The sequence below is a fragment of the Elgaria multicarinata genome, chromosome 9 (assembly GCF_023053635.1).
Source record: "Elgaria multicarinata webbii isolate HBS135686 ecotype San Diego chromosome 9, rElgMul1.1.pri, whole genome shotgun sequence".
NCBI lineage: Eukaryota > Metazoa > Chordata > Lepidosauria > Squamata > Anguidae > Elgaria > Elgaria multicarinata.
Genome location: NC_086179.1, coordinates 36917370 through 36943616, shown reverse-complemented (window position 1 = coordinate 36943616; position 26247 = coordinate 36917370). Strand labels below are relative to the sequence as shown.

Genomic DNA, 26247 nt, shown 5'->3' with positions numbered 1-26247 from the left:
GTTCACAATAGTAGAGTGTCTGTCTGTCTGTCCTTAGGGCAGGATGAAGCAAAGCAAAGGCAGAGGCCTATTAATACAAAGATGGTAACAAAGAGAGCTGGGTGGCACCACACAGGATGAATACCAGAAATCCTGCAGGTCGCCCGTTCAAGACCTATTGCGAGCTTAGGTCCTGACATGCAGGTATATTAATGGCAAGTTTAAAATACATGTGAGCAAGGCCCTGATCCCTTCCTGCTTGTCACCTGCATATATTTCAAAAGGAAAAGGAAAAAATGCTGTTTACATGCACGTTGTGTCAGTTAAGCCACAACTGTTCTTCTTTAGACCAAAGTATTTTTTCCTCAAAAAGAATCTTAAACAAGAATCAGAATGAAGCTTCTGGGAATAAAGGACTTCTGAGAGGAGCGAGCCCCAGGGAGATCTTGTCACAAAGCACATCACACAAATAAAGACCTTGCCTTCTTTGTCTATTCGGAAACCAAATTCGTCATACTGGAACTCTGGCTGCTCAACAGACTCTTCTTTCTGGAAAATTGAAGAACAGTGTTGCTTTCCATTTTCTGCCAGTAGGTCTGGCCAAATACATTTGTACACATGTTTACACAAAGGAGGCATCCAAAATAAATATGGAGGAAGTCTAAGCTCTTGTAAGAACATAAGAAGAGCCATGCAGGATCAGACCAAGGGTCCAGCATTCTGTTCACACAGTGGCCAACCATCTATTGACAGGAAATCCACAAGCAGGACATGAATGCAACAGCACCCTCCCATACAGCAACTGGTGTATGTAGGCATATTGCCTTTGATACTGGAGGTAGCATATAACCATGAATGTGGACTGGTAGCCATTCATTCCCTTTTCCTCCAGGAATTAGTCTAAACCCCTTTTAAAGCCATCCAAACTGGTGGCCATCAGTACATCTTGTGGAAGTGAATTCCATAGTTCAACTATGCACTGTGTGCAGACATACTTAGAATCATAGAATAGCAGAGTTGGAAGGGGCCTACAAGGCCATCGAGTCCAACCCCTTGCTCAATGCAGGAATCCACCCTAAAGCATCCCTGACAGATGGTAGTCCAGCTGCCTCTTGAAGGCCTCTAGTGTGGGAGAGCCCACAACCTCCCTAGGTAACTGATTCCATTGTCGTACTGCTCTAACTGTCAGGAAGTTTTTCCTGATGTCCAGCTGGAATCCGGCTTCCTTTAACTTGAGCCCGTTATTCCGTGTCCTGCACTCTGGGAGGATCAAGAAGAGATCCTGGCCCTCCTCTGTGTGACAACCTTTTAAGTATTTGAAGAGTGCTACCATGTCTCCCCTCAATCTTCTCTTCTCCAGGCTAAACATGCCCAGTTCTTTCAGTCTCTCTTCATAGGGCTTTGTTTCCAGACCCCTGATCATCCTGGTTGCTCTCCTCTGAACACGCTCCAGCTTGTCTGCGTGCTTCTTGAATTGTGGAGCCCAGAACTGGACGCAATACTCTAGATGAGGACTTCCTTTTATCTGTCTTGAATCTCCCACAAATCAGCTTCCTGGGATGACCCTGGATTCTAGTATAATGAGAGAGGGAGAATGAAGTCTCCCTATCTACATTCTCCACACCATTTCTATCATATCTCCCCTTACTCGACACTTTTCCAAGCTAAACAATTCCAGCTGTTATAATCTTTCCTCATAGGGGAGGGGCTCAAACCCCTTGATAATTTTAGTCGCCTTTCCTGCAAGTTTTCCAGCTCTACAATATATATTTTTAAGATGTGGTGACCAGAACTGTACACAATACGGTTGTTTCACCAACATAGTACCAGATAGTTTATTTCTATGCGCCAGGGTCCCTACAACCTTGCTGATGTTAGTCTTTTATATTATAGTTTGATTGTAAACTAGGTCCCACATGCACCTTTGCCACATATCAGATGGTCTCATAAATATTAGCTTAAAGTATATTCAAATTAAATTAAAATAGTGAACTTAATATCTATTAAGAGCCTTGTCGACTCATGTCTGGAATATTACACTTCAAGGCAACTTCTCACATAACATTTCCTTAGTTATAATTTTTTAAATTTTGTACCCCAAGTCTAGAACCCTAAATAGCAGCAGGATCAAAACAGAAGGCTCTGGATTTAGTATTGAGACTTCAATGGATTAAAGCATACAGCTTTAAAGTAAATGTGAAGTTTATAAACAATAAGAAAGGGGTAAAAGAGATGTACCAATTTAAAAGACAGTTAAGAAACCCAAACCAACAGAGAAACCCTTTGAAACAATGCTGCAGGCAAAACAAGAAAGCACTACCTATCTTACCCTATACTTTACCAAAGTGATTCACAGATGGAGACCTGACTGCAAACCTGGGTGAAGACCAGTGGCAACAGGAGCCCCTTGTGATGTGTGAGGTGAGCTTCCATAGCCAATCACTATCAGGCTGGATAACTACCTTGGCTTTCAGGAGAGGAGGGAGAGTGAAAGGCTCTCACTCTAACCCAGCTGGAATCAGTTAGCCTAATTTTGGCAGGACTTCAGCTCTGACCTTGAAGGCCCGGAGACTGGAAACCTTATGATAACGCACACAGGTGGTTTTACTGAGTGCATGCCAGCCCCTCCAAACTAAATGGAGCTTGCTATCAGCAGCTAAATTTCCTAAACATAGCCTGGATTCTTCACAACATGGAGTTTGCTTCTTCTTTTAATAGCAGCCACATACTGGGTTAACATTTTCACTGAGCTGTCCACAACAACCTCAAGATTTCTTTCTTGGCTGGTCACTGCTAGCTCAGATCCCACCAGGTTATACTTAATGTTGATATTTTTTTACCCCAGTGTGCATCACTTTACACTTTCTTACATTGAACTGCATTTGACATTGAGTTGCCCCTTCTCCAACTGGAGAGATCATTTTGGAGCTTCTCACAATTCTTTTTTGTTTTAACCACCCTAAATAATTTAACATCATGAACAAGGTTGGCCACTTCACTAATTCCTAATTCCAGATAATTTATGAACAAGTTGAAAAGCATTGGTCTCAAAACAGATCCCTGTGGGACCCCACTATTTACATCTCTCCATTGGGAGAATGCACCGTTATTCCTCCTCTCTGCTTTCTATACTTTAACCAGTCACTGATCCATAAGAGGACCATTCCTCTTATTTCATTACTCTTACGTTTGCTCAGGAGTCTTGAGGAACCTTGTCAAATGCCATTTGGAATTCAAGTAAACAATGTCTACCAGATCCCCCCTGTCCACTAGACATTGTTGTGCTATGGCATTCTTCCAGAACACACACACACACACACACACACACACACACACACACACACACACACCATACAGAAAATCTAGGAAGGAAGTGCTGGAACAAGTTTCTATTGGTTTCTTCTTCTTCTTTGCTTCCCACTTATTTTGTAAAGCTTATCTAAGATCTGCAGACTCTACAGATTTGGGAATATATAATTTTAGACATAGAAAAAAACTACACACATATTTTTTTAGACACAGAAAAAACATTCTTCTAGCCCAGATACCATCAATTCTTTGAAATAAATGCTGTTTAACCCATTTAAGCACATTGGCTATAGTCTAAACTACTAGGATTTGCACTAGATCTGCTCCAATTATACAAGGAAATAAAGATCTGGTTTTGTTTGTTTGTTTTTATAATAGACAAACCACGTTCATACTTATTCTGTAACCCCTCCCATTCCCTCCCCACGCTTGGTCAATTACATCAAATCATAGCACTTAACATGCAAGTAGAATTATCTCATTAGTTGTGACAAGTCCAACAAAGTACTTCCAGGACATTGTTGGCTGTCTGGGTTTTTTTATGAGTCCCGTAGATTTCTATAGGCTTCTGCCAAAGTTATTCTGTTTGGTTCCTTTTTCATATAGTCTATATATTTTTGCCAGTCCGTCCTGAAGGTGTCTCTTTTCTTTATCCCTGTATGTGTTCTTAACTGTTACTGCAAATTACTGAATTTCTTCTTTAACCCAGATGAAATTCCTGATTTAATGCAGATGGCCTCAGAACAAATACTTTTGTCAGATCCTCTATGTGCATTTTTGATCCTGCTGCCTTTGAATACCAGCTGTGAACAACACTGAACAGTTGCAGACATAACAATGCAGGGTAATGTTCAGCTGGGATCCTCTTATTTACTATTTATCACAATAGCTTCTAGATTTCAAGACAAATTCTCAGTTTACACTTTGTGCCCAGGTATGGATGCCTAAGTATAGAATAGATGCATTTCTAATTGTTCTAAAGGATGTGGGAGAATTTTGGCAGGACCCCTTTAAAAACTTGGTAGTGCCAAATGGAGAAAAACACCTGCCCTCCTGGCTTGAGAATGTTTTAAAGGACATACATCTCCTTTAGATTTAAGGGACATACATATTTTATTTTCTGATTTTTGTACCTAAATACAAGACATAAAGCAAACACCAGCATTCATTTGCTTTTGCACTGGCCACTTAGCATATTATTATTATTATTAATTATTATTATTATTATTATTATTATTATTATTATTATTATTATTACTACATTTATATAACGCCCCATAACCAAAGCTCCCTTGCCTAGCTCTCAACAGGTTCTATATCAGATTTTCCCCACAATGCAATTTAAATGTCGGAAGTTTAGAGCAACTCTTTTGTATTAGAGTGAATTTCATGATGCAGCTGGTGAACCAGCAATTTAATGTCATATATGCCTTGAGCCAAGCTTTTATTTATTTATTTCACAAATTTTATATACAGCTCCCATCAAAATTATTCAAGTAGTAAACATAATTTCAGCACTAAAATATAATATACAATAATAAATTAGGCACTGATCAGCTATAATTAGATGAATCACAGATCATGGAAAGCCTGTATAAAGAGATCAGTCTGAAAGAGATGTCCAAAAACCAGAACTGTAGCTGTTTTTGTGATGTCAATTGGGAGTGTGTTCCAAAGGTCAGGTGCTGCAGCACTAAATGCTCTATTACTAGTTCTCTTAAGGCAAACCAGGACTATGAAGGACATGAAATGTGCTCCTTCTGAGGACTAGCAAGACTGGGTAGTGACATAAAGGGTAAGGCAATCCCTAAAGTAACCTGGTCCGATCCCAACAGATTCAAATAGATGTTAAACAGGATTGGGGACAAAACAGTTCTCTGTGGAATTCCGTAACACAAATGCCAGGGGCCAAAGCACACTCTCTAAGATGGACCCTACAGACAGAACAACTCAAGTATAGTATCCCTGATACCTATTCTACAGAGATGACCCAGAAAGACATCATGGTCAGTGGTATCAAAAGCCACAGAAATCGAGTAAAAGGAGCAAAGTTGCCCTTCCCCTGTTCCTCTCTCCTTAAAGGTCATCCAACAGGACAATTAAGGGCAATTTGATCCAAAAAACAGTCTTGAACAGGGACAGGAACAAGCCTAGATAATCAGTTTCATCCAAGAATAGTTGTAGTTGCCTCTCAATCTCCTTCCCTAAAAATGAAGTATACATGTCCGGGTGATAGCTATCAGAAATCCTTGGGTTTGGGATAGGCTTTTTCAGAAGCGGTGACATTGCCACCTCCTTCAAGACAACAGGCACCACTCCTTCATGCAATGATGCATTAATGACACTCTAGATCCACCAAGTGATGGATGGTTAGTTTTAACCGTGAGGAACAAGGATCGAGAGGGCAAGTGGTTAGTTGCATAACTGCAAGTGCCATGCTCATGGCAGCAAGCCACATTAATTGAAATTGATCCCACAAAACATGGTTAGATAAGGCATCAGACATCTCACTCTGATCTAGGATAACTCTGGTGTCTAGACTGCTTTGAAACTGATTTATTTATTTTTATATATTGCATTTATATCCCACCTTTTTTATTTCAAGGAACCTAAGGCGGCATACATAAACCTCCTCCTCGCCATTTTATCCTCACAACAACAACCCTGTGAGTTAGGTTGGGCTGAGAGTCTGTGACTGGCCCAAAGTCTTCCAGTGAGCTTCCATGGCCAAGTGGGTACTAGAAACTGGATCTCCCAATTCCCAGTCCAGCACGCTAACAATTACGCAACACTGGCTCTCACCTTATCCTCAAAGTGCATTGAAAAAGCATCAAAGCAGACCTCTGAAGGCTCTAAAGGAGCTCCCTCTGAAGTCAGGAACCTGCAAACTCCCCTAAAGAGCTCTGCTGTGTGGCTACTTGAGGATGCTTTGTAAGTGGCAAAGTAAGACTTTTTCAATGCCTGCACTGCTACATAATAGGCACAATTGCGCTCTCTGACTAGTGTTTGATCAGCTTCAGAGCAAGACTTCCATCACCTGCACTCTAATTGTCCAGCCTACTTTATTCTCTAAAGCTCTGCAGATACTAGAGGGCAAAATGGGCTTTGCAGTACCAAAGAGGCTTCTCAGTAGTTATTGTGTCAATAGCCCTTGCATCTCACCATTCCACAAAGAAACAAGGGCCTCCACAGGATCCACAGGCTCTGTCCACTATTCCTAGAGCATTCAGGTAACCAATGGGTTCCATAATAATCCAAATTGATCCTCCACCCCTACAGAGGGAAACAGCCACTACAAGTCCAAATTTCACCAGGAAGTGGTCTGACCATGACAATGGGTCACTCCTATCTCACTACCACCAAATCATGTATCATATCATGTGGAGCAAAGACTAAATCAAGGGTGTGTCCTACTCTGTGCTTTGAGATGACAACAATTTGAGACAGCTCCATCATTGTCATGGATGCAATGAAGTCTTGAGCCAGACCACAGCTAGCCTCGGTATGACTGTTGAAGTCACCAAGAACCACCATCCTTGCATTCTAAACTTGAGACTGCCACAGTCAGAGAGGCTGCTGGGCAGCAATGTTGACAGTACACCAGCCGCATCCCAAACTTGTCATATGTCCTGATGCTGCAACCAAGTACCCAGATAGATGCAGCTGGGTGAAATCAGGCCTACCCACCTAATCCACCCAGGTCTTGTTAATGAAAGCCAAGGCAGCTCCCTCATCCATGATTAATTCATGGATTTGAATGGGCTTACTCTGAACCAATCTGATATTTAGCAATAGCACTTCCAGACCAGAGGAGAACCTGCATTCATAATTCACATTGATTAATATTATTCCATAGATAAAGAGAAATGGGGTAAAATAGATTATTCCCTGCATTTTATTGTACCTGAGTGTATTTTGCCAGGATCTCCTGAGGCCATATGCTTGGAGTGAGAGCAGAGAAGGGTCCACCAGCAGCAGGAGTATAGCTTCCTATTCGTAAAAAATATAAATGTAAATAATTATGCAACATAAGGGAGGGAAAAATCACAAAAGCATAGCTGCTATTAGCTAATCCTAAATCACTTCATGAGGCTATGTGGCCAATATTATTATTTTCTCTGTCATCTATTTGTGATACTAGAAGTTTAGAAGTCACTGTAAGGAAATTGTGGAAGCTTCTAGGAAAACTTTATTTCCTGATTTAAAAAAAAAAGGTAAAAATATGGAATGATTGGCTAATATATCAGTGTCATTGAACTGGAATGACTCCGAAGATTATATTACTTTCCACACAAAGGGTTTGCTTCATATGATTATATATTGCTCAGATTTTGCAATACGCTTCCTTATAATAGTTGTGAAGCATCCTTTGCAGGGTTGTCAGTTTCCTCAGGAAGGACATAAGCTTTCAGAACAGACATAATTGTAACAGTTCTTCCTGCTTCTAATTTGTCCAGGAAAGAAGGAAGGAAGGCATACAAGTGCAAAATACTGAAATGTTTAGAGTTTTGATAACAGCTCCGTAGCAATATAGTTTTTTCGATCTTAGTTGAAGGAAAACTTCCCAGCTTATGCTTTTTGGGTACTTTGAGGAGAAATTAAGTTTCTAGGTCCAGAAGTTGTGTTAAAACAATGAGGTTTGCTTGTATGGTCAACACACAAGGCTCCTCAGATTCAAGTTTAGTTTTACATTCAGAGAGCTCAAGTTCCAATTGGGTACTTTTCCAGCCCTGTCTGTTTCATCTGCCTTGAGGGTTTGTAAGCAACTCAAGTAAATGTTCTGGACAAAAAGGCTGAAGGTTCACTTGACTCAATTCATGGCTGCCATCTATGAGGAAGAGCACATTGGAAGGCAAACCAGATGAGGAAACATTATGCAAAATGCAGTTAGAAAAGGCGAACTTTCCCCAGATTATGGCCAATCACGTGTGTGCATTAGAATTTGATTGTGATGGAAGTATTGATAGTCCTATATTGCCAGGTAGAAGCAAATTAAGTCAGGCACAACAACAACCACAACAAGGATTTTCAAGTGGACATGAATGTGTTTTCCTACAAAAAATAATAATGCCAAAACTGAAAACAAAAGACAAACATGAAGTTAGCTATCTCCATTTAGCATTTCAATTTGCATGCAATTATTAACTGTCTAGAGCCCAAATATCCAGTCATAAGCAGATACCAGATGAACAGGTACAATTATTAATGGTTTGAGAGTAGAAGAATGCAAAGAATTATAGGCTAAAGCAATTGAATTACACAAAATGACTGGAGTAACTCAAATATTGCTAAGTATTTAATTAGTTTAACCTGGCATGTAAAAACTTACTCCAGATAGTAACCTGTTCCTAGGGCTAGAGGGCCCTTCAGAATGACAAGGAATGGAACACAGAGGGCTGCAGTACGAGGGGGGGAATGGGCAAAACCTGGGCCAAGCTCCACTCACATGAAATACCTCCGCCTAATTTATGCAAATTCCCCCTTCCACTGCAGTCCCTCTCACTCTAAAGACCATTCTGGAGTGGCTTTTGGGGGTGGGCTGCAAGGGGCAGCAATGGGGAGGAGGGATGGGAAAACTCCATTGCACAAGCAGCTTTCAACTCGACACAAAGTCTGGGTTCAAACCACTGATTTACATACTGGGCCAGTTCAGACAACACACTAAGCCATGGTTAGGCCACTAACCCTTTTGCAGCAAATGGTTGGTGAGCATTTTTAAACCGTGGTTATGTAGCCACCATGGTTAGGAATGGTTCACACGACACGCCAAGACAAAATGTTTAGCTCATAATACTTAACCACCGTGGTTTAGTGTGTCTTCTGAACAGGGTCATATGGTACTAAATAACAGATTGCCTTTGAAAATAGTCTGGAAACTTTACTTAGTCTAAAATAGGGTGGCTAGATTGCTACCTGGGACTGGCTGAGGTGATCATATTTTGCCAGAACTTTATGATCTACACAAGCTGCCAGTCTGTTACCCAATTCAATGTTATGATTACTTGAAGGGAATGTATCAGGTTACTTGAAGGAATGCGTCCTCCCATATCTACCTACCCAGACCCTACCGTCATCATCTAAGACCCTCCTCCAGGTGCCCCTGCCAAATGAGGCAAGGTGGGTGGCTGTGAGAGAGGTGGTGGCACCACATTTGTGGAATTGTCTCCCGAGGAACGGTAGCCTAGCATCTACATTATGATCTTTTCAGACCCAGAGGAAGTCCTTTTTATTCTCCAAGGCATTTTAAGGACTGTTTTTAGATCTTAACATTCTTATTTTTATGCGCTGTACATTTTTATGTTTTTATGCAATGTACTTTTTTAAACTCTTTGTTGCTGGCTTTATTTTGGATTTATTATGCGATGTTTCTATTCACTGAGTTTCCTTGTGTTATTTTGTGTTTCTAATGTATTGTACACTGTCCAGAGAACTTTGGTTATTGGGCAGTTTAAAAGTTCAATAAAATCAATAATGTTTCCTGAATGTTAAGTTTGAGAGCAGAAGAAAAACAAATGAAAAATACGCCTGTGATTCTAGGCAAGTTGTCCATATAGTGAACAGACTAAGATAGCAGAGGCAAAGGAAATCAAAATGACTATCTGAAGTCACAAAATAATAAATTTAATAATTTAATGAGGAAGGAGTATGTGATAACATGCAGTTAACTGAAGTCAAGTTGTCAAATCTGGTATGACTAGCAAGTTATTAACCTTTTGTTAAAAACTCAAGGGATCTGATAAAATATTACAATTGTTAACATTGTGTAAAGGGCTTACCTGACATAGTGATGGTGGAATGTAAACAATGTAGCTATTTGACTCTTCAGAAAATCACTGCCCTGTTATTAGATAAAGGCATAATACAGAGGGAGAGAGAACATAAAATGAATTCTTGGGACAAACCAATTATGCACTTAACCAATTCCCAGTAAGCTCCCTCTCTTCATAGCCACCACTGCGGTTAACTATATATGGTACAGAGAGATTTCATTTATCTGTGTATTCCCCCCTCCCCCAAAACAGCAAGACTATAACCCAGAGAGCTTTGGCTATTGGGTGGTATAAAAATGTAATAAATAAATAAATATAATGGCAAATAGTAATTTGAAAGGCACAAGTGGGAGCAAATAAGTGTGCTGCCTTTGGTGTGCTCTTCCTTTCTGCTCTCATTTTACACTTGTATTGCTGGTATTTGTTTGAGTTCCTAAACAGTGGATGCTCTAGGAATAGGAGCAAGGGTGACATCAGTGGCACCAAGAGGTTTACAGACCCACAGGGTGGCTTTTAACGCAGGGTTGCCTTGCTCCTCATGTCCCAAATTGTAGGAATGGTGCCAACTATTCTCCCCTGTGTTGAGACACTTGTTTTATTCGTCTGCAGATTTACTTGATGAAAACTTATTTAATCTGTGGGAGCTCTATAAAACATATAATTTAGAATTTCTAAAACTTGGTTAACAATATAGGAAACTATTTTCACCAAGAAAACAAATGCATTTTAAACATATGCAAATTGGACAAAGTAAATGCAGGTTGCTTACCTGTGACTGTAGTTCTTCGAGTGGTCATCTATGCATTCACACATATGGGCTTTGCGCCTGCGCAGAGACCAGACCGGAACCTTCTATAGCTGAGTGGAACGTTTTTGGCGGGAACCCCTCCCCCACGCTACCGTGCATGTCCATGGGGTTCCCGCCCTTACCTCAGTTTACAGGAGTCCGACACTGTGCCCCCATAAACATGAGTGTAAATAAAATACAAGTACATTCCACATATAACTGTGTCATTTATAAGTCTCACACCACCAAGTGGGGATGGTGGGTGGGTTGTGTGAATGCATAGATGACCACTCGAAGAACTACAGTCACAGGTAAGCAACCTGCATTTCTTCTTCGTGGTCTCTATGCATCACACATATGGGCGAGTAGCAAGCTGACATATATTTGGAGGTGGGTTGGTGCATCATCTGAAGATCTCCGAGAGCACTGTCCTTCAAATGAGCAGTCCTGCCTCGCACGGGTGCCCAAACTGTAGTGCCTAAGAAACGTGGATGGAGTGGACCACGTTGCAGCTCTACAGACTTCTGTCAAAGGAACACCTCTGCCGAAAACCACAGATGTTGTGACGGCTCTGGTAGAATGAGCTGTCACAGGTTTCACCAGTTCTAGTTTAGAGATAGAGTAGGCAAGTTCAATTGTCTCTACAATCCAGCGTGACAAACGCCGGCATGAAACAGGGAGTCCCTTATAAGGCTCCCCATAACAAATAAACAATTGCTTTGTTTTTCTAAAATTCCCTGTCCTAGCCTTGTAAAAGGCAAGAGTTCTCCTTACATCAAGTGTATGTAAAGCAGACTCTACAGGTGATGTAGGATTCGGAAAGAAAACTGGTAGAGTGATATATTGGGACAGATGAAAGGTTGACACTACCTTAGGCAAGAAGGCAGGGTCTGTGCGTAACACAACCTTATCTTTGTGAAAGATAGTGTAAGGAGCAACTATCTTGAGAGCTCTAAGCTCACTTGCACGTCTAGCAGAAGTGATGGCTACTAAAAGACAGTATTGAATGTTAGAAGCCTAAGGTCAGATAAGGCCATGGGCTCGAAGGGCTTCTTTGTCAATGCCTGTAACACCACTGATAGGCTCCATGGTGGAACGATACTCTTTACTGTTGGTATCATATTTTTAAGCCCTTTTAAAAATTTCCTCGATGTTGGATGCACAAAAGGTGTAAAACCAATCATGCCTCGATGAAAGACGTAATAGCTGCTAAGTGAACTCTGATGGAAGTGAGTTCGAGTCCCTGCTGATAAAGTGTCAGTAGGTATTTGAGGATTAACGCTAAAGGGCAAGATTCAGGTGCTTGATCGTTTTCCAAGGCAAAAGTTTGAAATCTTTGCCACTTTGCCGCATAAGATTTTCTTGTTGAAGGCTTTAGTGATGCCAAAATATATGGTCTACAGTTAAATCTTTGATACGAGAGGAGGAGTGGATGATATCCTCCATGCCGTCATCTTGAGGGTCGACGGGTTTGCGTGTCGAACCCTGCCCTGGTGTCGAGACAACAGTGTCGGTATCGGCGGGAGTCTGATGTAATTCCCGTCCGACAGTCGAAGGGCGTGGAGAACCACGTCTGTCGAGGCCACCATGGTGTGATAAGGATGCAGTCCGACCTGTCCGACTGGATTTTGGCCAGCACCTTCGTCAACAGTGGAAACAGAGGAAAGATGTAAAGAAGATTTCCTTTCCAGGTTCTGGTGAAAGCATCTCCTAGCGAGTGCTTTCCCCTTCCTGCTCTGCTGCAGAACCTGGAACAAGCTGCGTTTTCTTCGGTAGCGAAGACATCGACAGCAGGGAGGCTCCAGTACCGAAAGAGAACGTCTCTTACTTCGGTATCGAGCTCCCATTCGTGGTCGACGTGGAAAGACCTGCTGAGGGCGTCCGCGATGATGTTTTCATTGCCCGCTACATGGGTCGCCGTCAGGTGAGTATTTCTCTTTATGCACCAGTTCCAAATCCTGAGTGCCGATCGATTCAGAGAATGAGACCTTGTCCCACCTTGTCTGTTGATGTACGCCACTACTGTGGTGTTGTCTGTTGCGATCAGGACGATTCAGCCCTCGATCAATTGTGAAAAAATTCTTATTGCATTCTCCACCGCTAGCAGTTCTAGGTGGTAGATATGATGTTCCCTCTGGGAAGGAGGCCAACGGCCCTGAGTTGTGAGGGAGTCGCAGTGTGCTCCCCATCCGATCAACGATGCATCCGTCGTGATCGTTACCGAAGGAGTGTTTCGAAGATCGAAAGTTCTTAAAACCCAGGCTTGCAATATTCTCATTCTGAGTCTTGCAAACCTGATGACTGCATCAAGCCTAATAGTCTCTGAATTGTCCATGCCGAAACTTTTCGGCGGCTCTCGGTATCGATGGCTAACTGCTGTAAGGTGTTCGCTCTGGTCGACGGTAAGTATGCTCTCCCATCTTGAGACGACAGAGTTACCCCTATAAAGTCGAGCTTCTGATGTGGGGTCAAGATGGATTTCTCCTCGTTGACCCACAAACCCAACAAGTCCAACAGGTTGAGGGTGGTTGAAATGTCCTTCTGGAGCGTGCAACTGCTGTCCGCTACCAGAAGCCAATCGTCCAAGTGTAGGAGCTGCAGAATAAAAGTAACCGTTGTCATACGGAACTTCCTTGGAATGATGAATTTGTTTAACTGCTTTAAGTCCATGATCGGCCGAAGACCTCATATTTCTTCGGGACCGTGAAGTAGCGCGAGAAAAAACCCTGATTGAGTTCCTCTGCGGGTACGGGAGAGATGGCTCTCTTCGATAGCAGAGGTCTGTACCTCCGGAAGCAGAGGAAGGGATGGCGCCGTTACTTTCACCCCCGAAGAAGGAGGAAGGACATCGAGCTCGATGGCATACCCCGAGTTGATGATAGTGAGCATGCAGGAGTCTGATGTCATTGACTCCCATTGATGGTAATGGGGTGCTAGGCGGTTCGCAAAGGGAGGTGGACGTGGGACAAAGAAGTCAAAGTCGCTGCTTCTTGGTGAAGTCAGGCTGACGCTTGTCTTGTTGAAATGTAGACTGATATGGCCGCTTACTCTGGAGTTGTTGTTGTTGCTGCCTCTGTTGGCTTTGATAGTAGGGCCGCTGCTGTTGTTGTTAAGCAGGCGGTCTTGTTCACCGTCTCAGCTTGTATTGGGCAGGCTGAGCAGAAAAACTTATTTTCTTGGCTGTTGTGCAAGCCTTGTATATAGAGTCCAAGGTCTTGTCCATCTTGCTATTAAACAAGCCCTCGCCATCGTAAGGCATGTTCTCAATCCTGGCTTTGGTGTCATGAGCCAGATTAGCGGAGCGGAGCCAAGCATGTCTCCTCAAGGACACGGGTCCCATCATCGACTTGGAATGGCAGTCAACTTGGTGTCGCGCTGTCGACACTTGTTGCCTGGCTATGGCTGAAGCTTCACTTTGGAAGACTCGTGCCCGCTCTTTTTTGTCCTCTGGGAGATGTTCACCTAGTGATCCTATTTTCTCCCAGAGGAAGAGCTGGTATCGTGCTATGGTAGCCTCGTAGGCTGATGCCCAAAGAAGCAGAGGAGTAAATCCTCCGGCCCGTAAGGTCCAACTTTCTGCCCTCTCTGTCCACGGGTGCAGAATGTGCCTTCTGTGAGCGGCCTTGAGCCGACTCCCTACGATCGAATTAGGTTTGGGATGTTGGACCAGAAACTGTACATTTTCTTGTTAGACTCGATAGAGGGTCTCTAGCCTTTACGATGTGGCTTGAGACATAGCCGGTGTTTTCCAGAATAATTGAGCCATTTGCTTTAAAGCATGTGGTGCTGGATCACCAGTCCTAATGCCTGAGCCATTCTAAGCATATGGTCAGAAGATCTGACCGTATCGTCGGAAGGGGAAGAAGGGTCGTTGTCATGAACCTCATCTTATGGTGAAGGCATCGATGGAGTAGCCGACAACCCCAATTCAGAATCCGATGAATAATTTTCTTCAGGCAAGGATACTGTAACCACCTGGAGGCATACATGCTCCGTCAGTATCGTGGTAACCGCGGCAGTTGATGCCGATGGCTGTGTACGGTGTCGAGGCGTCGACACCGTGGACATTGGTGGGCGGGCGGTGGAGGCAGCGGTAGATGACACATGCTCCGTCGGTATCGTGGTAACCGCGGCAGTCGATGCCGATGGCTGCGTACGGTGTCAAGGCGTCGACACCGTGGACATTGGTGGGCGGGCGGTGGAGGCAGCGGTAGATGACACACCCTCGATGTAAGCGAAGGGTGCGCATAATACTCTTCTTGAGGGTACTGGTGGTCACCCTGGAAGTGGGCGATATCGATCCCATTCCGAAGGCGGTAGAGGGATTAGTCCCTGAACCTCTCACGGCCTGGTAGGCTCTCAGAAAGAGGCTGCTGAAGCCGAATCCCGCAACTCGCCCTCCGATAGACTGGGAGGGTGCGTCGGTACCGTAGCCATCGGTAGCGGCTGGAATCTCGATACCGAGGGAGGCCTCGGTATCGAAGCGGTCGGTATGACAGGAGGAGTAGAGTGACTCCTAGCCGGTTCCGCCGCTCCATTTCCGAAGAAGATTTGGGAGTCCGGGCCTTTTTTGGAGATTTTCCTGGCCGCGGAATTCGCCAGTGACCGTCCAGGCGTTAGGGGTATCTGAGCCCTATTAGCCGCTCTGGAATATTCAGGCACCTCAGTGCAACAGTCATCAACGGACTTACTGGCTGCCGTTTTGTCGATCGTCGAAGATTTGGGAGCCCGGGCCTTTTTTTGGAGACTTTCCTGGCCGCGGAACTCGCCAGTGACCGTCCAGGCGTTAGGGGTATCTGAGCCCTATTAGCCGCTCTGGAATATTCAGGCACCTCAGTGCAACGGTCATCAACGGACTTACTGGCTGCCGTTTTGTCGATCGTCGAAGATTTGGGAGCCCGGGCCTTTTTTGGAGATTTTCCTGGCCGCGGAACTCGCCAGTGACCGTCCAGGCGTTAGGGGTATCTGAGCCCTATTAGCCGCTCTGGAATATTCAGGCACCTCAGTGCAACGGTCATCAACGGACTTACTGGCTGCCGTTTTGTCCATCATCGAAGATTTGGGAGTCCGGGCCCTTTTGGAGATTTTCCTGGCCGCGGAACTCACCAGTGACCGTCCAGGCGTTAGGGGTATCTGAGCCCTATTAGCCGCTCTGGAATTCTCAGGCACCTCAGTGCAACGGTCATCAACGGTCTTACTGGCTGCTGTTTTGTCGGTAACGGACTTACTCGCTGCCGTTTTGTCGGTAACGGACTTACTGACTGCCGTTTTATCCATAGTAGGAGCCTCCGTGGCTCTGAGAGCTTTTTCCCCCCAAGATGGAGGGAAGTCGTCAGCTCTGCTTTTCCTCGTTTGTTTTGTAAACGACATGCAGTGATAGCAGGCCTCAACGATATGGCCTTAGCACAAACAAAGGACACAGAGGGAGTGTCCGTCAATAGGTGGAAGCTTAGCCCCACACTTCACACACTTCGTAAACGGGGCTTCAACTGCCATACAGGCCTCACGCGACCGAAGTCGCTGAGGAAAACTATCTACAATATTTTTTTATTTATTTTTTTTAATATAAGAAAAGTAGTAAGAAGAGTCTTAGAAAAAGATCGAAAAACGAAGATCGTAAAAGAGAAAATAAAGTTAATAAGAAAAACGCTAGAGGTTCGGTTAAACAGGTCTGTGCACAATGGCGGACGACGAAGAACTGAGGTAAGGGCGGGAACCCCATGGACATGCACGGTAGCGTGGGGGAGGGGTTCCCGCCAAAAACGTTCCACTCAGCTATAGAAGGTTCCGGTCTGGTCTCTGCGCAGGCGCAAAGCCCATATGTGTGATGCATAGAGACCACGAAGAAGAACCATACAGCTGCATTCTACGGTTATTAAAACTAAAATCTCCATCTGTATTCATTTTTTTTGTGATAGCAAATCTTACTTTACCTTGGAGAATAAACTTCAGCATTATTAATATGGAATAAGTAATGTACAAGTATATGGTAATAAATGGGTCAAGGAAATATGATCAAAGTCGGACATGTTGAATTTAAAAGAGTTTTTAAACTGCAATGTCACTCTACAAGACAATTAAATAGCATCAAAGATGACTAATTTCTGTTGCTTCTGGCTGAAGCAGGATCTGGGAAGATTTTCAGGTGCAAAGAGATCAACAATAGTAAACAAATCTGTAAAAATTAAACACTCTGCACACTTTCCCTTAGCAGGTATTACAGTGTATACTATCAAGTACAAATACAAACCGGATACAGTATGCTTCAGAGTTTCACTGCTTGCTGCCCTTCCTGGACAAGGGCAGGCATTGCTGGGACTGAAGTGATTCAGGGTCTCAAGTTGGAGATTACTACAAGAAACAAGATAAACAGGTCCTCACAAAGTTTAGCAATGACAAACCTTTTGTTTCCCAATCTGAACATTTGTTCTAATGGAAGCAGTTGGTCAGTCCTGCATAGGATCAGGCTTCACAACAAAGCTATTATGGACTTCTTCCTATCTGGGTTTGTCATCTCATTTTCACTTTGAATAATGGCAAGAAATGAAAAACACTCATGAGGATTTGGATTTTCTCAAAACATACATATAAGATTATGCAATTATGTTGGGAGGCCTAGATTTAAATCTTGGTTACCGAAGGAATCACATGGTGGCCTAGTCATTCACTCACTTTCAATGCTGAATCCCATTTTTGAGAAAGGAAACATCAAAGAACCTACCCAAGGCAAAGAATCAGATAAGGATTCCATAACAGTTAATACATTCAAATAGCTATATAAATTATTAGAACTAAATGAATGCTTGTTCTGAGCTAGCTGGACAATCCTATTCACACATTTATTTTGCAGTGTTGTTAACCCTCGGGCTCTACAGCAGTTTGATGCTTTCTGTCCACAGTTCCTAAGCAGAGTTTTGTGTCTAGAATTTGGAGGAGGAAATGCTAAAGTTCTGAAGCAGCAGTCATAAACATAACAAAAATAGTTCTGAAGCAGCAGTCATAAACATAATGAAAATAGTTTGTTTTGTCTTCATTTTTGTCAATACAGAAAATTAAACAAAGCTGAATAGAGTTTTGGCTCAGTCCTAGCTCATATACAAAGCCACCTTTTAATCCATATACAGCTCAATACATAGTTGCACATAGTTTTAGAAGACAGAATTGTTTCCAGTCCCACATGGCTTTCTCTGTATGTTTTTGATTAAACAGGGTAAAAGATCTCTTATGGCTTTTTTCCCTTGCGCTTTAAATTATTTTGGTTTGCTGTAGTCCCTTCTATATATTGAGAAGAATAGTGTACATGAGAGAGTGTGCAGTAAAAAGTGGGAAAATATGGATAACTGAAGAGTAGGTGTATTTGTCTGTTGTAGCAAAAGGTCTTATGGTATCTTAATGACATTGTGGCATTTACTTTCACAGAATAGAGTCTTCTCCATCAGATGTATCATATGGACTGTGAAAGACGGTAAGTATGAGAAAGATTCCTGCTGCTATCCTTTCCACACCAAAATAAAGAACAGTTATGAGAGAACTGGGCAGCTTGAATAATAGGCTGCCATGTCTAATGTGTTGACTGGTTACCAGGCCCCACTCCTCCTACCTGCTTCCTCACAGCTCACTAAACAGATTCTTAAATAGCTGAATATTAAATAAACTGAACCAGGTAGACAGGTTTTTCCTGCCTTTGGTTGCTATGGAACATTCCCTGGCAACAGTTTTTGAGACCTGACAAAGAGAGGGAGAGATGCAGAAAAATACAGCACTGCTAGAAGAGAGTTGCACAGGAGGGTGAATGAATCACACCTAACGCCCTGGAAGGTTCTATAAGTTGAAGAAGCCAAGAGAACTAACCCAGACAGAGATCTGGGATTTTATCACAAATATGATGATGGCCAGCTCCAGAAGGTGGTGCTTGGGGAATATTGCTTGGCTCATCGATTCCCAACCATGGGGTTCCTCAGAGGTCAGTTTTATCCCTCATGCTGTTTAATATCTACATGAAAAAAATGAGTGGGGTCATCCGGGGTTTTGGAATGTGTTGCCATTAGTGGACTGATGACATGCAGCTCTACTTCTCCGTTTCATCTTCATCAGGTGAGGCTGTGGAGGTGCTGAAGCAGTGCCTGGCTGTGACAATGGACTTGATGAGGGCTAATAAACTCAAGCTCAATCCAGGCAAATCTGAGATGCTGTTAGTGGGTGGTTCTTCTCACTGGATGGAGAGTGCTCAACCTGTTCTGGGTAGGGTTGCACTCCCCTTGAAGGAGGAATTCATAGCTTGGGGTTCTCCTGGACCTATCTGTATCACTTGAAGTTCAGATGGCCTTGGTGGCTTGGAGCGCCTTCAACCAGTTTCAGCGGGTGGACCAGCTACACCCCTATTTGGACAGGGATAACCTGGTTTGGGTAATCTATGCTCTGGTAATTTCCAAGTTAAGATAACTGCAATAATGAACTCTACATGTGGATGCCCTTGAAGACATCAGAAACTGCAGCTTGTGCAAAACGTAGCAGCCAGTTTAAAACTGGGACCAAAAGGTCTGAGCACATAAGACCCAATTCTGGCCCACTTGCATTGGCTGCCTGTATGTTTCTGATCCCAATTCAAGGTGCAGCTTTTAACCCATAACCCAAAATGCAGCTGTCAGATATGCTTTAAGGTGGATTCCTGCATTGAGCAGGGGGTTGGACTCGATGGCCTTATAGGCTCCTTCCAACTCTACTATTCTATGATTCAATGAAGTCTCATATGCCTCAAGATTGCAATACCTGATGGAACGCCTCTCCTGGCCTGAACATATCCGGACACTACGATCAACATCTGCCTCCCCCCCACCCGAGTGCCTCCTCTGAGGGAGCCAAGAGAGAGGGCCTTCTCAGTGGTGGCCCCCCAACTATGGCATATGGTGGTGCATTTATGCTAGTAATCTAACCAGGTTTAGTATTTTATTGAAACTGTTTTTAGCTGTCTAAATTGTTTTAAATTTTGCAAGTGTAAATTTCATGTTGTATTTTATGTTGTATTTTTATGTTTTACTTTATTATTTTATGCTTCAGCTACAGGGCACTATAAGCATAAAAATAATAACATTAATAATTGCAATAATAATTGTAAAAAGATAAAGTATAGAACAATGGTTGACAATTTATTAACACCATCAAAAATTCTAGTGAAAATCTATGCATATGACCAAATACAGAAGTGGGAAAGTGGTACATACGACATAATGGCCATGTTTGGATGTCACTTTAAGCCATGGTGACTTAAAAAGCTACTCACAATAGTTTATTTTTGAAGTAGTCCACGATGCCCCAACACATGATTGAGCTAATAAGCTACTGTGCATAGTATATTAAGCTACCATGCCTCATCTGACCCATCCCCTGCTCCCTGTCCCACTGGAGTTCTCCCCCCTGAGTAGTGGCTCTGTTTCACCCATTCATTGCATCACAGCTACAAGGAGCAAAATCCTAGCATGCACCAAAAAGGAGGGTGGCACAAATAAATCCTGAGAGGTTTGCAGGATCAGGACCAAACTTCACACACAGCCTCTCCTACTTGGGAGGCACCCCATGCATCATCAAAGCACAATTACCCCAGAGGAAAATTCCAGATACACCCAGGAGGTGGCACAAATAAAACATTGGAGGTTTGCGGGACAAGGACAAAATTTAACACAGCCTCTCCTAGTTGGGAGGCTCGCAATGCACCATCAAAACCCTGCACAATTATCCCATAGGAGGGAAAATAAACATTGCTGGCTCAGTTGTTTTAACGTGTTCTCGATGCTTTAACGTCTATGGGGAAATGTGCAATTCCACGTTAGCAGAATTGCACCTTTCCTCATGGACACTGCTGACTCAGTTGCTTTAGGATGTTCCTAATAGCATACATCTCAGTTAGTATTTCCCCCTGAAATTTTGTTGTTAGAGGCAATAAATCATCCAATTTGTCTTCATTCTTCTGCTTTAATCAAGCCCAATTCCTTTAAACTTTATTTCTTCCTGTATTCATGAATATTTGTGCATTTCCCCACCATAAACACTGCCAACTTACTCGCTTTAACATGTTCCCAATAGTGCTAAACCCTGTGGGAAGCAGAGTGGCGACAATCTGTACCACTTTTGCCGCAGGACTCTCTAGGCAAGGAATTAACCCATGGTGCCTGACAGATAAGATAATTCACAGTGGGTTAACTAACCCACTTTGCAGGCTGTGGGTTATCGTAGTGGGTTATTTTGGGCCAATAAACCATTGTGGATTAAAAAAATCCTGACAGATGACACGATAAACCATGATAGGTAAAATGGGCCATCATGATGTCCGAACCCAATCAATGATAAAGTGTAAAATAACCATGATTTTTAAATCTTGAGAGAGTAAATAAAGCCACAACTTATTTTCATGAAAAAACTTCATTTCCGTGGAGGCTGGGAAGGGAGTTGCATGGTTGGATCTCCCCTTCTGAGGTTGGACCTCTCTCTCTGTCCACAGATGGGGAGAGGTATGAAACATCCTATGCCCAGGGACCCCCTCTCAGGGATCATAGGATTGCAGCCTTACATATGGATGACACAAATGTATCATGGACTGAGTTCATTTTTATTAAAATAATTCTGCTCTCATTAAAAAATATTCACTACATAGAGAAGCAACTACTCAAGACAGATATGTTAAAAATTCTCAATCCTTTAGGTGTGTCCTAAAGTGAGTTAGGCCCATGCAAACAATATAAACTGTTCAACCTGACATGTGGAATTCGTAAAAACTATGTATCATGTTGCAAAAAGTAGCACTGTGCCAAATCGAGGACGTGTTCAGGCCACTCCCTCCATCTACATTTATCCCATCTGTCAGGAATGTCTTCTGCTTTGTTGGTTTAACTGAGGTTGGGAAGAGAGCTCCTCCTCCATACGCAAAAAGCAAATATTAACTTGAGGAATTAATGGCATTTATAGGAAAGGGTTATATTGCCAGAACATAGCAGTAACAGATAGCAGAGGCAAGTGTAAGGATCAAGATTACATCCGTTGTGATTTAATTTGGTAAATGAAATTGCTTTCTGCAGGCTTCTTAAGAGTGGTGTGCTAAGTATCAGCAAATAAGGGGTTTTGGGTATATGCTTAAAATGACACAGTCAGAATCCCACATGCAACAAATCCCAATTAGGAATGCTGTACCGTGAAACAGAGTATCATTAGTCCTTAACCAACTAAAATAGTCTTGACTCAAGATTTATTGTGACATAAGCTTTTACAAACTTGAGCCTGTTTAATCAGATGCAAGATTTCATGGCTCTGGTTCAAAAAATCTAATGCAAAATCTGCTACTCTTTAAAGTGCCACACGACACTGCTTGCTACAGCAAACTAATACAGCTACCTCTCTACAGGCCCTTAAGTTAACTAAAGGAATGCATTTCCTCTACACCTGCAGGATGGCTGGGAGAGGAGAATGCTTCGTGCCATGCTCAAGATTGACCTTTTGTCCTCTAAATAATGTTCATTACCAGTCTCCATGTGTCTAGCTATGGCCAATGTCAGGACCTTTCTGTTACTTAGGCCCAAATACTTTTCTTTTTCAGGATCTGAAGTGGTCCTGTGGCTGAATGAGATTTGAATCCCAAGCTCCCCAAGCATTTGTACACCACCCAATAGCCAAAGCTCTCTGGGCAGTTCACAAAACAAGTTGACTCATAATATACCTTGGCTTTCTGAAAAATAGGAAACAACCTTGTAACCTTCATATTCCTGATGCAATACACAGAACAAGACTGATAAATTATTGATCTTACATTGCTAAGACAAGCTCACCCATCTCAACCTCACTGTAGAATTTCTTATTTCTAACTTATCTGTTTTCACCATAACTTCCTTAATGGAAAGAAAGTAGTTTCTTTTTTGGAACTGAACAGGCATGCAGCTGGTTCTGTCTTTCTCCAACCACAGGAACCTTTTCTAATTCATCTTCTAGTACTGTAGCAACACAGAAAGTCAGGTTGCTTAACTGTAACTGAAGTTCTTTGAGTGGTCAGCTGTGTATTCACACATATGGGCTCTGCACCTGTGTGGAGTTTCACTTGGGCAACTTCCATAGCTAAGAGTTTTGGCAGGAACCCCTCCCACCTCCTCTACGCATACTCTAAGGGGCTCCCACCCAAAACCTCTCAGCTATGGAAGTTTCCCGAATGAAGCTCTGCGCAGGTGCAGAGCCCATATGTGTGATGCACAGAGACCACGAAGAACTAGGAAATATTTCCAGGTCCTATGAACTACATTAAGGTTTTAGAGACCAGCCCTCCACAGACCTGAAAACTACATCAAATTCCTTGGTACCAACACTGTATGTTTAAATCAGGCTTTTTCCAATGCTAAATCACTATACTAGAATGTCACAAAACAGAACATTAGACAATTGTTGAAATTCTAAAACTTAAAGAAATCATAGAATCATAGAATAGCAGAGTTGGAAGGGGCCTACAAGGCCATCGAGTCCACCCCCTGCTCAATGCAGGAATCCACCCTAAAGCATCCCTGACAGATGCTTGTCCAGCTGCCTCTTGAATGCCTCTAGTGTGGGAGAGCCCACATCAACTGCTGAAATGCAATTAACCTTTATTTTTTCATAGGTAAGAAATACCAAAGAAACACTACACTAGAAGAGGTTTGTCATTTGATCTTTGATATGTTTGTGGTAGTATTGGACTTCACAAAGGCTGTCAGATTATTCCAGTACATTTTCCCTGGAGGTTTTCCCACCTTTGTATTTTCTTTCATGAGGACCTTTAATTTCTCTTTTTCTAGCAACTGATGAAATTAAGCAGATAGTATAGTGGTATTCCTTAAGAAAAGGAATACACACATGTAGCTCAATACTATGCAGATTTACTCAGAAATAAATCCCATTGGATTCTATGGACTTAATCCTAAGTAAATGTACCTAGCATAACAGTCGTACACTTACTAAGAAGTCAGTCACACTGACTAAAGGATCGAGCCGTAATAATAAAATCGTATATGGCTAATTGGCAATAAGTCCAGTTGAATTCAGTGGGACTTCTTAGGTAAACATGCACAAGGTTGGGCTGTTAAGGCTGAAAAGGACAAGTGACTGATAACTTGCAATCAGCAATCTCAAAGGGAGAAATAGATGGCACCACAAAGGGAGTAACCTGAAAGACAGTATTTGAAAGTCTGGGATACATAACAAATTAGCAAAACCCAAAATAAAGACAGACCATGCAAGAAAGGCATTGAAGAACCCCAATTAAATCTAACCATGAGTCACAAAACTGTATGATAGACATTTGAATCACTAGACACAACAACAACAAAAAATTCTGTCAGATATAGAGGATCAGAATCACTCCAGATTAAAGGGTAACATGCACTTTTCTTAAAATGTAGCTTGAGGTTTAGGGTTTTCCAGAACTACATCCACATGATATGAATACTAATCAATTTATTGGGGGGGGGGGAATCCAGATCAAAGGTATTGAAGCTCAAAAGTTATTACTTTATCTGAATTTGATTATCTTAAACTGCAGTGAATCTGTGTATTGCAGCAAAAGAGTAGGGAAGGGCCAAACTAATGCCAGGTGGTGATATAGATGGCAATCTCATTCTCAATGGGAACAGGAGCAGAGAGACCTCACATTCATATAGTAAATGCAGAACACAAAGGGATGCTTCTTTAAAAAAACCCAGTTAGGTGAAATACTTGCAAACAGGAATTCACTTGCAGGATGGTGGGAGAATATGCCTCAGAGCCCCAATATGCTTAGACCTGCATATACATTTTGGATAACTTCTGAGTGTTAAACTGAGGAGGGAATGGGGTATCTTGCTTCATGAACTATGGTTAACACACAAGCCTAGTTCCAGTAGTACACTGTCATAAACCTCCCGTTTGCACAGTTCATTCTAGAAAAAAATAGATGTATTTTTATGATTACTACAGAATTAGATACGATATAAACATATTATTAGAGATGTATGAATAGATGGAGGGAGGAAGCAGCAAAAATGGGAGTGAGAATTACAGTAGCAGGATTAGATGAGAAAAAAATAACTGCACAGGATGTCTTATGTCAAGTGGCATCATCAAGTGGAATATGAGTGTGTGCAAAATAAAATGATGGATACCTCTACAAAAACAGCTGGTGTCTCTCTTATGAAATACTAACACTTCACTTTTACAGGGGCATTCCTTAAAATTGTCATGCTATTCTCCTCTATATACTATTCCCTGTAATACAAACTAGATAATATAATAAAATAATTTAATTTAATATATTTATTTGTTACCCACCTCTCCCTCTGGATCAAGGTGGGGTACAACACAAATGCAAACCACCATAAAATACATATAATTGATTAAAACATATAAAACTAATACATTATTAAAAAGCAGCACATTCTTAAAAGGCACTTATTCAACTGGCCGAACAAGAGGGCCATGTGGTCAATAACAGGAAGATAAGGGTCTTCTTAGTTGGTCACACACATCCTAACTAACCCTCTTTTCCCCATTCCCACACATTACAAGACATGCAAATATCATAGGTAGCTGTGTTGACTCACTGGGGGACACACACCACCCCAAAGCTGCAGTAAGGTAATGGTGTAATGCAGAGTTAATACGATTAGGTTGTGCTAGCTGAAAAACACATTCTAATCCAATTAAGCCTACAAAACAGAGCCTCCACTCCCTCTTACAAAGGGCAGAATTTGGAGCTTTTTCATCCAGCCCAGGTTTCGCTTTCTCCCCCTCCCTCGTCCCTTTGCTTAGCGTCCAGCCACAGGAGAAGTTCTGCCTAGCTGCTCACTACTTTCTGACATTTTAGTTTTTCCTCATGAAGTTAACAAGAACACAAGCCTTATGACAGGGATGCTCTGGTTCAGGGATACTTGCTCGTACCGACGTTTGCTTTGTCTGTGGAGTGTTTTGCTTTAGCGGGGGGTGGGGGTGGAGTTAAAAATTAATCCCAACACGTTCTGTCGATTTTCATTTAGACAAGGTACCTACTACCAGTTGTGGCGTTGCTCCGCAGAGCAGGATACCTCCCAATCCCTCTCCAGTTGTCCTGAGACACTTGTAGAACCTCGTCTCCTTCCTCACCTGCCTGACAGCTGGTTTTCACAGTTTCTTAATGGCCGTAGCCATTTCGAAGAAAATAAGGAAACAAGAGATGTTCGAGGGTGCCTGTCACTCCATCATGCCCGGTTTCCCCAACCCACATTTACACCGCATGACTCGTCAGTCCGCCCACCGGTCCTTCACCTGTCTTTGGCAGCCTGTCCAACCATCTGTTTGGACCTAGGCTTGCCGGGGCCCATCCTGTCGTTTACTCTCTGGCTTTCCATCCTCCACCTGTCGCGACGAGGGAGAGTCTGGCCCTCA

The 26247-nt window shown here is 42.6% G+C and overlaps 1 protein-coding gene across 4 annotated transcripts in view; it reads right to left on the bottom strand.

The window, feature by feature from the left end:
• Positions 1-26247, bottom strand: part of SGSM3 (small G protein signaling modulator 3) — a 44242-nt gene that overhangs the window by 17749 nt on the left and 246 nt on the right. The window contains exons 1-5 of one of the 4 annotated variants that reach the window (XM_063133572.1): positions 24565-24752; positions 17096-17196; positions 10065-10126; positions 7193-7278; positions 455-528 (exon numbers count right to left, since the gene is read on the bottom strand). In XM_063133572.1, the coding sequence (XP_062989642.1) occupies positions 455-528; positions 7193-7278; positions 10065-10071 (167 nt within the window). In that variant the 5' untranslated portion in view covers positions 10072-10126; positions 17096-17196; positions 24565-24752. Of the gene's footprint in view, positions 1-454; positions 529-7192; positions 7279-10064; positions 10127-17095; positions 17197-24564; positions 24753-26247 lie in introns of those variants that run through there. The other 3 variants (XM_063133571.1, XM_063133573.1, XM_063133574.1) reach the window with 3 other exon arrangements.